Here is a 13,541-nt window from a genome sequence, read left to right as displayed (position 1 = left end):
GGCCATAATAATAAAGAAAAAGTAATATAAAATTAGTTTGAACTCAAATTAAATGCTTCATAACCGAATTTAATCAACCTGAAATTTTGAATGACTGTAAAATAACTTGAATATTCCTGGGATGATTACAACTTTTTTGCGTAATAAATAAAAACCAGAAAGTGAAAGCACATGTTTTGAGAACAAGGGGTATATTTCTGGCAAAGAAAGTAGCAATTAAATATTTTTAAATACCCATTTTCTTATATTTAGTCCGAGTACAGATTGCTAATTTTACCTTGGAATGCATATAGAGGAAATTTCGTCATTACAAAAATTTTTCCACTAAGGCAAGTTCATGTGACAAAAAAAAGTTTTAGATGGGTCTCATGAATCTATTGGTTTATACATTTCATATGTTATGATAACAATAACCAAATTTTTTTTCCTAATGGCAACAAAATGGTTGTGAACAAATATTTAATGTTGGATGAAAAAATTTAATTTGAAAAAAAATTGAATTTTAGTAACATTGTAATAAACATTGACTAATACACACAAATAGCATTTTTTTTTTCGAAAAATACTTTTTTTTCTTTTGCTGCTTTAGGTTCATACACAAAAGTGGAAAAAAAATCCAGGACTTATTAGGGGAAAACTTAAAATTCCAAAGATTATCAACAATGTTAAATAAATTAAATAATGTAGTTTTTTTACATAAAAATAAGACTCATATAAACTTAATTCAGCCAAAGATATTATTACAATGATTTTTTTTAAATGATTCTCCAAAAATTATAATATTAATCAGAAAAACCACATTTTGTTATTAGAATCAAATAAAAAATAAAGATGTTCTTGCACATAAAATGCCTCTTTAGTGTCACTCGTTAAATATGACAATACAAAAAAGGTATATGAAACAAAAAACTAATTAAAGTACACACAAAACATTTTTTTGTTAGTGAAGATCAAATAAAAATTAAAGATATAGATATAGTTTAAACAAATATAACTATAGACACTTTTATATTACATCATTCTGATTAAAATTAATCACAATAACGTTCAAAGGAATGAATGATTCAAAGAAAGGATATGAAAAGGAGGTTGTCATGAAGTCGTACATACCCTCTGCCCGAGTTGGCAAGAGCTTCCAAAGTCGACTACTTTGATTGCAGATCTCTTTGGGTTGCAGAGTAGGATGTTTTCTGGTTTGAGATCACAATGGATTATTTTGAGATCAGGGTGAGAGAGGAACAAGAGTGCCGTGCACATCTGCTGAGCAAATTTTCTAGTCAGGTTCAAAGAAACACCTCGAAACTTGGTGTTTCTTAGAAGGTCGTACAGGTTGTGAGACAATAGTTCGAACACTAAACACAGGTGGTTCTTCCACATAAAATGCCTCTTCAGCGTCACTGTAAAAAGAACTCTCATTAAGTATAACATTCCAAAAAAGGTGCATGAAACAAAAAACATTAAAAGAAACAATTGGTATGAATTAGTTAATATTCTCTTATACCAATGCATAAACATAGGTGCATATTTACAGATTGGTAAAGAGGCAGAGAATCTATTATCTGCTTAATATCACAAATCAATATATATATATTTATTTTTTTATCTAGAAGACTATCTCTTTCGCTACTTTTTCAAAAAAAAATTTTTAGCATTACTTGCTAATATGTTTTATTTTATGTAGAATGTCATAAATTGTGAAAATTTAAAATGTTCTAAAAGATTATACTAGTTTAAATAAATTCCCACTTTTAGTAATAAGAAAAAAACCTTAGAACATAGGGAGTTCCAGAAATTTGGATAATCTAAAACGTAGTTTCTCCTGCAGAATCACCAAGTTCAACATTGCTTCAATGAATTTTAAATCATGCAATTAAAATAATACTAAAAAAGATTTTTTTTTTTTAAGTCCTCAAACCTAATATTTGCTAGTTGCTCGATATATAATCAAACACTCTTCAATGACCACCTTTAAACAGCAAGTTCTAAAGAAAAGTCACATGACCAAACATTTTACATAAAATTTATGTTACAGGCTGACCACAGATCAGCTACTTCTGAACAACGGCTATTAGTTTCCAGCATGAACATTATTTCTAGGTGTATCTGAGTCAACTATTTTCCTCTCAAACTTGCGATACTTTCAACTGCCTATTAATGATTTGTAAACCATGTATTTGTTAAGAAAAAAGAAGAATTTTTTTCAGTACAAAATGCAACAAGAACTTATGAACCATTTTTTAAAACTGAATGCAGTACAAAATCCTGTATACAGACATTCGTTTAACGGAATGTCTATTTTCCAGACACATTTTTGCCATCAGATAAAACAGATCTCTGGATCTTTTAAAAGATTTTTTTTTTTTTTTAATATTTGTTACAAGTATTCATAATTTTCTTCTTTTTTTCTCATGCTGCTTTTTTTGATGGCTAAACAATAATTCAATAAGCACACTAAAAAAGTTGTTGAAAAGATGAAAGAAGTTACAAAAAATAAAAACAAATTTGGTAGAGAAGAATAAACTATGAATATTAATAGTGTTTGAGCACAATTTATAGGACTTGCAGGCTTAAAAGAATATTTAACAAAAAAAACATATTTAAATTTAAAAAACTTACAACTTTACAAAAATAAAATGAATGAATGTTCACTCTCATGAACAAGTTTAAAAGAATCAATAAACCTCAATAGTTCTCATAGGATTGGCTTGAAGTTTTATTTAAGAAGTTTTTACAGGTCAAAAAGCCATTAAATCCAACTTAGTGTGTTGTTGCGTTGTTGTTTTTTTTTTTTAAATAATCTGTGCTTTATTAAACTATGAACCTGCTTCCAGGGGAAGTTTAGATATAGCTCAAAGAACTATAAAATGATAGGTGAGACAAAAAGAAGCAAAGTTCTTACTTCACTTAAGAGGGGAAAAATACAAGTACTATTAAAGAATTTTTGAACCTTGAGATTATCAACATTTTTATACCAAGATAATAATTATACCAAGATAATAATTGTTCGACGGGACTACAAAAATAATACAATTATAGAACCGAAATATGTGATGGAAAAAAAAACTAATAATGAAAAATAAAAACTTAAAGTAATTTTTTATAAATATTTTTATGATGAAGAATATATATTATATGTATAAGAGTCTATAAAAATTGATGCACAAGTTTTTTAAAAAAAAAAATAATAATAATAATAATTTTTTTTAGATTTACCAATCTTTTCTTTCCCCAGTTGATAGAACGTATCTGAAACTTCTTCATTGTTCATCAGTTCTAGGAGTTTTACTTCTATTTGAGCTTGATTAAGAAATGGCTTTTTATTTTTGATGATTTTAATTGCTACATGACACTGCTCCTCATGGTCAAAAGCTTTCACAACCTGGCAATAGAAATTTAAGGAGTTACAATAGGTGAAATAAACATTTATCATTTTGCTAATACCCAAAGCATATTATCAGTGAGTTTTTTTTATTTTTTTTTTATTCTGGACACAACTAAAAAAAGCTGTTTAAGAAAATGGACATAGCTCACAATGCATTTTTTAAAAAAAACATCAGAAGACCATTATCACATACTTTCTGGCATTTTAAATGAAAGAGTAGTACAACAGCAAGTTTTTTTTTAAAAAATCATGTGTATAAAGAAAAATTATACATATATTAGTTAGGTTTTCAAAAAAGATGTGGACTTTTCCAGAATGTACTTTCAGTAATAAACATTCCTTTTAACCTACTGACGGTTCTGCACATAAAAAGTCGCATTTTAACCTGCAGTCTTCTCTGCATAGCAAAACCAGTTTTCCCATGTTAACTGATAGGGGAACTGTGTGTAGGGGAGAAACATTCTCCCAATTTTGCCCATTTCCTTAACCAGTGGGTTAAGTAAGTTTTTAAAAATTGATAACCAAAATAAAACATTTTATTAAAACATAATTAGATTCTAATTATAAGAACACATACATAAATTGCAAAAGATTTTTGTTAAGAACAGAGGAATGCGTTCATTTTTCAGTACACATTCCTCAATACAAGCAAAATACAAAATAACAAAAACATAATTGATGGGAGAAGAGAAATATGAAGTATAACAACCTGTCCAAATGATCCCTTTCCTATCAGGCAATCTATTTCATAACGTTCTATGAGTTCTCCATTGCGCACAATGTAATCATGATTTTCATCATCATAGCCATCATTGTACACTTTCTTTTCTTTCTTATTGGTGGAATCTTCCCTTTGAGACTGCTGAGCCCTACGTTTCTTCTTTGCATAGTATACCTATTGGTCAGGTGAAATGAAAAATATTAGCAAAATCATTCACAATAAAGATGAGGAAATTTTTTTTTTATGTATTTAGAGACGCAAGGTAGTAACAACCACACAGATGGAAAATATTTTTTCCAAATTTCTAGTGTCACGATATTGCCTTGTGACAATTCTCATGGTCAAACTTGTAAATCTTTTGTTAATTAAACAGTTGATGAAGATCTCGTGGTCTCATCTCGCAATCAAATTACAATGGTCATTTGAACTTTGAACTTTCTAGAAATTTGTCACAAGATTATGTTTGATTTGTCGACCTTCGGATGCATGATAAGACCACAAGATCACACTCGACCCCTTGAAATAAAATGTATAAAAAAACTCCATAAAAAGAGGAAATAGGGAGAATTCAGAGAACTCAGTCCGATTGCAAGCGAGACTCTCAATACTAGCAGCTATGGGTAAGTGTGGTCCTCCTCCTCCTTATATAATAGTATAATGATTAAGTAATAAATAAAATATAATTATAACTTTTAATTTGGATTCTTTAATTAAAAACAATACCCGTCACACCAGCCATGATTTTTCCGATTTTTGGAGTCGATGGTATTAATTTTATAACAAAACTTTCAGTCACTATGCCTTTTTCTTATATATAAGACACATTGTTTAAAGAAAATAAAACTTACTAAAAAATGTCAAATATGTTCAAGTCTGATATTTCTTTGTTTTTTTATTTTTCTTAAAGAAAAAATATTAGACTTAAGGTATTTAAACTCAAATTCATTTCTTCAGTCTTTTGGGATATTTTAATTAAATTTCTAGACATCTACCTGATCTTTCCAGATTGGCAAATCAGCTACTTTTACAATATTAGGAACAAATCTTATTTCAAACAGTTACACTGAAAATTTTTGTGTCAAATAACATCCAAAATAAATAATTAGTAATAAGTTTTGTTCATTGATTAAATTTTTTTTATGGATATAATTTGCTAGAAAGTTTTTTATTTTGGAGATGTGAAAATACATTTTTTTATCTCTTCAATTCAATGAAGAATAAAGAAAAGGATGAGTTTGCCGCTTGCAAGATATATAAGCATTTATGAATACTAAATCACAGTTATTGGACTATACAGTGATACTTTATTCAATTGAACAATCTATGTGATAATTTATTCAAGAATAGTAGAAAAATATGTGTCACAAAAATTTTATTTACTGTTGAAATATTTATAAACAACGAAATTTAAAGATATCTTATTTATTTTTCGTCGAAGTTAGAAAAGAAATTATTTTTAATCACCGTTTTTTTTATTTTTAATAATAATAAGTTATTTTTAGAGGAATTTGAAACTGTCTAAGCCAGTTTAATTTCAATCGACCTTTTTTATGCAATTTATACTTGAAGTCAGCAAGACAGTTTTAAAAATAATTCTATCTTATTATCTAGCAATGAAATAGTGCATCAAATGAATTTCTTCTGTGCAATATTTTGTTTAATAGTAGTGCCTGTTCAAGGTTAATTATAGATCACATATTCAACCCCTCTGACATACACACTTTTACTTTAATTCATAAAATCATTTTAAAAAAATTATTCAAAAAGAAAAAGAAAATCTAATAATAAGGTTTTAATATAATTTAATCATCCAAACATCATAAAGTCAGGTAAAATGAAGTTCATTCTCAATAAGTAACATAAAGAGAAATGTGTTTCATGTTGTAATAAAGTCAAGATTAATCCTGTGCTTTCATTACGTGACAGAATACTGCCAAAACAGACCTGATTGTTGCCTCATGATACGAGAACTAGTAAAAAACATTGCAGAAGCATTAGTGCTTTTCACAATATGATGTTGCAAAGGACCCCGCTGCCATCTGACAATACCACATCTAATAAAACGTATAGCAGTTACATGTGCAGGGATGATTGTGGGCCCAACTCAAAAATCCTGAAAATTTCTTGAGTAAAATCATTCAAAAAATTAATATCTTTATAAATTTAAATCACTGAAAATTTCAAAACATGATATTCTAAATGAATTATATACAGCATAATTTAAATGAATAATTATCTGTAAGTTTACTTTTATCTCTAATCACATTTATTATTCTACCAGAAAAAATATTTACAAATGAAAGAGATGCCAAGTATGAATTCTAGTTCTAATATCTTTAAATGAAATATAAAAAAATGTTTATATATAAATGTGAAAGATGATTTCTTGAAAATTCTGGACTTTGGATTTCCGGAAACTTTCAGATCGCGGTTAGAGAAAAATCTGGATATCCAGATTTTTTACGGAACACAATCACCCCTGCATGTGTGCCTTCCTACCAATATCATAGCATTTGTGTTGATACTGATGTCGCGATATAGTAGTTTATCAGAAAAACTTGTCGGAAGATCTTTCACATATTACATAAAATTGTACCCATATAATTTTTCATACATTATTTTAATAAAACTAATTATTTCATTAGCCAAAATTTTTGAGAAGTTATAAAAACACATAACATGTTATCAAAATATATTGTTTACAAGTTTTTACATTTATATCCTATGATAAGAATTATCATGAATAAACTTCATTGTTCAGCATTTTAACTCTAAGAGTTATCTTCATTTAATAAACATAGATGACACCACTACCATATATTTGTAAATAGTTTGTTTATAAATAGTATGTTTGCTAATAGTTTGTTTAGAAAAATTGTTAAAAAAATCTTTTTATTTTCTTCCACTTCTGCAAAATTTCCAGAAAATTTTAATACTGGTTCTGTTTCAAAAAATCACAATACACAGCAATCAGTGATAAAAAAAATTTCTGGCTAAAGCAAACAGCGAAGAAATTAAAAGAGTCTGCAGAAACATTGACAACGATATAAGAGTTCCGTCATCTCATTATCCTATTTTATCAGTGCAATGTGGTTTAATGCTAAAACTCCCGTATAGACAAAATAGAAAAGGTGCCTTTCAGCACAGACTGTTAAACTGAAACGAGAAAAAAAATTGATTTTTTTGATTAAAGCAAAATAGGATTAGACAAATTCTCCTTTTCATATAAACATAAAAATTTCGTCATATTTTTATGGTTCCAACTGGACAAATGATGGCGGATACTGCTACTTTAAATTTAAGACAAAAAACTTAAGCTAACATGTTTTTAATCTAACTAATTAGATAATATTTGTTTGGTGTAAAAACAAAAAAAAATAAGAATTTCTTTTCCCTCAACCAAAAAAGTACAGAAAGGAAACTAAAAGACCTTGCCTTTATTGATAAATAAAATCAGAAATCATTTTCTTTCCAGAGATTATTTCTCAAATAATGCAAAGTACAAGTAACACTTATTTAAACAATCAAAAAAAACATCACCCTTATATAATCATTTTAAAAAATAAGACAATTTTTTATTTCTCTAGTTATTTTACTCTTATGAAATTGCTGAGGTTATGTTTGTTCAGAAAGAATGATAGACAAATCAAATATTTTGCTTTGTCAAGAGCCATCATTAAAAATCATATACAGAGCATTTCCATAACAAATTTTTCAAAAACTTAACTAAATTTAACTATAAAATAATTTCTTTTACAGAAGTTTAACACTCTTACAAGATTTTATTATTTTGGAGAATTTTGTAAGAATAAGGTTTGTGATGTTCCACTATATTAAGTACAGAAAAACAAGTTAAAATAAACAAATCAAAGACAAAATGTGGTTTAAACTTGAATACAAACCTCCATGCGATGTATAATACGAACCTCATTGATGTGTTTGTAGGTCTTAATGAGATCCACACTCAGCCGTCTGAGGGGTGCATGGCAGGGCTCCCTGATCTTCCCAGGTATCCTCGACTCCAAGACAACCAAATCGGCATCTGGATCTTGAGGACCCATTCCAGCAAGTTGGTCTTGGGTCACCAGCTGGCCGTACATGGCTGACTTGGAATTTGGCCCTTCTAGAAGAAAGACTTGTTATTAAACCAATGCATTATCTCAGCAAAGAAAATAAGAGGTTCATAATATAACTTTGCCCTAATTACAGAATACACACACACACTTAATAATTACACGCTATTGCTTTTAAAAGCTTTTATCTAAAACTATATTCATTTATGGCTAAAACTTAAAGAATGGTAAAGCAGCTTTTTCTTCCTATCCGTTAGATAATTTTTAATGAATCAAACTTTCTTTATCTTTTTCAGAAAACTATAAATCAATTAAAAAATATTATTCATTTAATTTATTTTATCACAACCTCCTTCCTAGATAAATTACAGATTTTAAGTTCCTTGTGAACATCATAACCATATTCATCTTTGTACTTATTTAAGCAAAAAGCCACCTCAACTTTGAAACGAAGCATTAAACATAGCCGCTTCATTATTTACCTATTCAATTTCATCTTTAAAAACTTTTTAATGTTTGTTTTAATAACTAAGCAAAATGAGTGATTTGTAAACATAATTGTAGTTATTTGGAATCATTTTTAGTTTTGTAGTAGTCTTTCAAATATATATTTTATCTATATTATTTAATGTATTAAATGTTTCATAAAATTTTGTTTAACATATTAATAAAATCTAATTTGTGCATAATTAATAATTAACCAACATATCACAAAAAGTTTTACTTCAATTAATGTTTGCCATAACTGAAATAAATAATAAAATAACCATTTAGTTTTCAGCAGAAACAATCTCTAATAATAAAATTAGAAGTTACAGTGGTTAATGAAAGCTGGTATTTCATGATTCAAAGTACAGACTACCATTTTATAAAAAGCTTTTTCAAAAGCATTACTATATATTAAAAGCACATTTTTGTGTTTTTACAAAATCAGCTACAAAACATTTCATCCTGATAACTGTGTGCCTTTGATATTGAAACAGAAAAATTTCTTTAAATGGCCACCTTCTTTCCCACACCTAAACCTGCTCCTTAACCTTAAGTAAATGCTAGGCAGCACAGAAGTTTGACTTCACTTAAATTTGTTGAACTAAAAAGGAAATGAAACATACAGCAAACTGAGGCGTTTGTGATGGCAGCCAACTAATGGAATGCAAGACTATTTTGATATAGATAAGCTATTTTGACTATAAATAGTCAAAACAGTAAGCATAGATGATAGTAAGAGTAATGTTATATACATGTTAACTATATAAAACATTAAACCGAAATTTCAAAGTTTTCTGTTATTAGTTGAAGAATAATGTTAGTTAAATATTTGTAATAGAATTCAATAGCCACTCAGATAATATTCTTACACGAGGTAGCAAAATATTACAATGAAAAGAAAAAAGAGAGAGAAAAAAAAGCATAGGAATAAAGTTTAAAAAGAAATTAAGGGTAAGACAAAAAAATAAAATAAGTATTTCACTTTTTGTTCGTTAGTTAGACTATTTTCAGAATGATAAAATGTTTATGTAAAATATCAAAGTCATTAAAAAAATAAAAAGACTACAATATCATAATTCTCAGTTTAAAGAAAAAAGTTAAAAGAAAAAGTTTTAAAGGGTATATCTTAAAATAAATCGAGGCTGAAGTATTGTCTTTTGAGAATTGTCTGAAGTAACAGTCAGACTACATTTCAAAATATGCCATCTTTTCAACCACTAGTGAGGTCTAAAAAATTTGAAGACACAAATAATATTTTGAAGCATATAAATAAGAGAAATAATAAAGAACTCATTTTTAGTAATCTTTCTATTAATTCGATCATGATTTTAAGACTAAAAAGTCAAAGTATTTGCTAAATTTGAGTTATTTAAATTAACATTTGCCAACCTTTATATCATTATAAAATTTTAAAACATTTCATCTTAATTAAATTTCAGCTCTCTAAATTCTTTCAATATTTTTATCGGCTAATAAAATTTTCAACAGCCTAATGTGATGTAACTTCACAAGAATCACCATTCATAGAGCCATGCTTTTTATCATCACTATTGTTGTTTAATATTAGGAATATTGTTTAATATACATGCTCTCACTTCGCTAATATTATAGCAATCTACACAATTATGGATTACGTAACGGTTTAATCGAATCCTAAATGCACGTGGTTTTTTCGGTTACACTTTCAGGACTTCATTGCGACAAGTTTGCGCGTGGTTTTCTAATCCAGATTAGGCGTGTAACTACTCTAAAATAACTTTCTCCAAACACACCTTCCTTTATTAGATTATCCACAAAATAGTATGGTAAGAGGGATTGACCACCAGCCAATTCAGTTAGGCGGGCGTTCGGAAAGTTCCTAAACTCTAGTCTTACTTACTATATTATTACTTTTTAAATTGTAAGGTAATCTATATCAGCCAACTTTTTTTAACATTTGGATATTGAAATAACTAGTGATAATTGAAATAACTAGAGAAGTGATAATTATAGGCGAATATTTAATTCACTTTTTGACATCACTTAAAGGACAATAAAATTACTCTTATCTGTGTATGCTTAAACTATTTAAATATAGTGGAAGTTGAAAATCGATTTAAATCGAATTTGTTAAAATAAGAATAAAATCTTCCGAAGAAACTGAAATGGTGGGCAGATATGAATGTAGCACAATTTTTCGCATCTTTTTTTAAAAAATTTTTTTTAATTTTTTAAAAAATTAAATCAAAATCGAAGATTTGAACGAAATCTGCTACTTATCATTAAAAAAATAATGAAACCTAATTCCTAAATATTACATCCATTTCGTTAAAATTTTGTATTTTACAATGAAACAGTTTCAAGAAAATGAAAAAAATTGTGCACTACGCAAATTCAAAAATTTTTCAACAGTTATTAAATTGGTCAATTGAAAAAAAATCTATAAAATATCAAAACGCATTCCCCAGTCGAATATCGTTTATAGCAAGTATACTGTTTTATTTCTTATTAAGTTATCAACAGTAATAATAAGATTAGAAATAAATCCAAATGAAAAATTCATGAAAATCATTCAATAATCCCCATTTAAAGAGAAATAAACTAGACTTATGAAGATACAGAAGAGAAAAATTCCTTAATTCATTAATCAATGCCCTATCTCTTCTCTAACTAAAAAAAAATAAATAAATAAAAATAAAATAAAAAAAAAACATCCTTTTCCTGAGATGCAAACGCGTTTTCCCCTTCAATTAGCAGCTTGTTATTATTCAATGTGTAAAAATTAATAACAGAAAATTTCTTATGAAAAAAGATTATAGCAAGCATCGTTGAGCAAAAATATATATGTGGAATACAGATCCAATCTACGAAGCATTCATCCTATCACGTGATTGAAACCAAGGACATTAATAGACATACGTCTACATTTTTTTGTTCTTTTACAAGTACACCATTATTGTTAGAATGACTGGCTCGAGGAGGATGCCAGTGGAAATTGTAGCTTACTTGCCTATTATTGTTAATATATATTTTTATTAAGTTTAGCACAGCTTCTTTATTTTTGAGAAACCCTCGCTTCACCCCCTTTATCCTACAAATGGGGGCTCGTCCACGGGAATGTGGATCGCGATTTGAGCAATAACCGGATCTGTCGCGAAGGACAGAATTGACCCAGAAACTTTCATGAAACTTTCGAATCATCCTGAAATTATTGGATTATTTTGTGAAGCAGAAGTGCAGTCATCTTTTCCGTGGAAGTGCAGTGTGAAATCCTTGGATACGAAAAGGGATACGAATCTGGTTTGAATCAACGAAACATTGGATTACCATTGGACACTGAGAGTCTCTTCAAACAAGGTAGGAAATTTTCAATTTTAAAAATGTATAAAAATTCAAAGAAAGAAGACCTAGTAAAAGTATTAGAGGAAATAGGAGGCATCGCAGACAGCAGCGATAATATCGTTAAATTAAAAGAAAAAATTGAATGTTCCGAAATATTTAAGAATGATTCTGAATTTGTCAAAAATTTGATAACTAACGCCGTAGAAGAAAGAGTAAAAATAGCAGACAGGGAACTAAAACAAAGCGAAATTCAGATTTTGCTTCCCCTATTGTTTTGTGTAAGAAGAAAAATGGTACTATGCGTCTTTGCGTGGATTATCGTAAGTTAAACAAAAAGACAATTAAGGACAGATTCCCCCTTCCTGTCTTAGATGATATTTTAGATAGTATAAGCGAGGCAAAAATTCATTCTCTACTGGATCTTAAAAACGCATTTTTTCACTTACAAATAAATGAAGATAGTCAAAAATACACATCATTTGTCACCACCAATGGTCAGTATGAATTTACCAAAGTGCCCTTCGGTTTAGCTAATAGCCCTGCCGAATTTCAACGATTTATTAATCACATATTCAGAGATCTAATTAATGAAGGCATTATGGTAATATACATGGACGATATAGACGTAATAGCGAAGGATGAAATTGAAGGTCTAGAGCGTTTAACAAAAATCTTTAAGATAGCCTCAGAATATGGCTTGGAGATAAATTTCGAAAAATGTCAATTTCTAAAAACTAAAGTTAATTTTTTGGGACACATAATCGAAAACGGTACTATTACACCTTCAATGGAAAAAACGAAAGCAGTTACAAATTTCCCTGAACCTAAGAATATCAAGCAAATTCAGAGTTTCTTAGGCCTTACAAGTTATTTCCGTAAATTTATTCAAGGATATGCATATATTGCAAAACCATTAAGCGACTTATTGCGTAAAGACACTAATTTTATTTTTGGACCAGAACAAAAAATAGCTTTTCAAAAATTGAAAGAAAAATTATCAACAAACCCAGTTCTCAATTTGTTTAGACAGGGTGCTAGAACAGAATTGCATACAGATGCATCTAAACTTGGTTACGGAGCAATCCTATTGCAAGAGGGCGATGATGGAAAATTCCACCCAGTTCATTACATGAGTCGGAAAACCTCAGTACAGGAAGAAAAATATTCCAGTTACGAGTTAGAGGTCTTAGCTATCATAACAGCTTTACAGAAATTTCGCATTTATTTATTAGGACAAAAATTCAAAATTGTTACCGATTGTTCGGCATTCCAAAAAACTATGGAGAAAAAAGAAATTACCCCTAAAATAGCTCGTTGGGCATTATTTCTAGAAGAATTTGAATACGAAATAATTCATCGCTCAGGGACACACATGCGTCACGTTGATGCCTTAAGCCGTTATCCAATAATGATTATTGAAACCCCTGAAATAACACCTAAAATTTCAACAGCCCAAAAAGAGGACGAATTTATATCAACAATTAAGGAATTAATTAACTGTGGTAAAAAAGATAATTACTTTGTGAAAAATGATATTCTTTACAAAATTGTTAAC

General features: G+C 28.6%; 1 protein-coding gene across 4 annotated transcripts in view; it reads right to left on the bottom strand.

Moving 5' to 3' along the window:
• LOC107436264 (dual specificity tyrosine-phosphorylation-regulated kinase 1B) overlaps positions 1-13,541 on the bottom strand; it is a 78,519-nt gene that overhangs the window by 25,136 nt on the left and 39,842 nt on the right. Inside the window, exons 2-5 of one of the 4 annotated variants that reach the window (XM_087157137.1) lie at positions 8,006-8,223; positions 4,092-4,277; positions 3,214-3,379; positions 1,111-1,397 (exon numbers count right to left, since the gene is read on the bottom strand). In XM_087157137.1, coding sequence (XP_087013263.1) covers positions 1,111-1,397; positions 3,214-3,379; positions 4,092-4,277; positions 8,006-8,223 — 857 coding nt within the window. Of the gene's footprint in view, positions 1-1,110; positions 1,398-3,213; positions 3,380-4,091; positions 4,278-8,005; positions 8,227-13,541 lie in introns of all 4 variants that reach the window. The other 3 variants (XM_087157136.1, XM_087157139.1, XM_087157138.1) reach the window with 3 other exon arrangements.

The sequence above is a fragment of the Parasteatoda tepidariorum genome, chromosome 2, assembly GCF_982258835.1.
Source record: "Parasteatoda tepidariorum strain Cologne lab strain chromosome 2, Ptep-v5.0, whole genome shotgun sequence".
NCBI lineage: Eukaryota > Metazoa > Arthropoda > Arachnida > Araneae > Theridiidae > Parasteatoda > Parasteatoda tepidariorum.
Note: the sequence above shows the minus strand (reverse complement) of the source record. Positions and strands in the feature narration are given on the sequence as shown.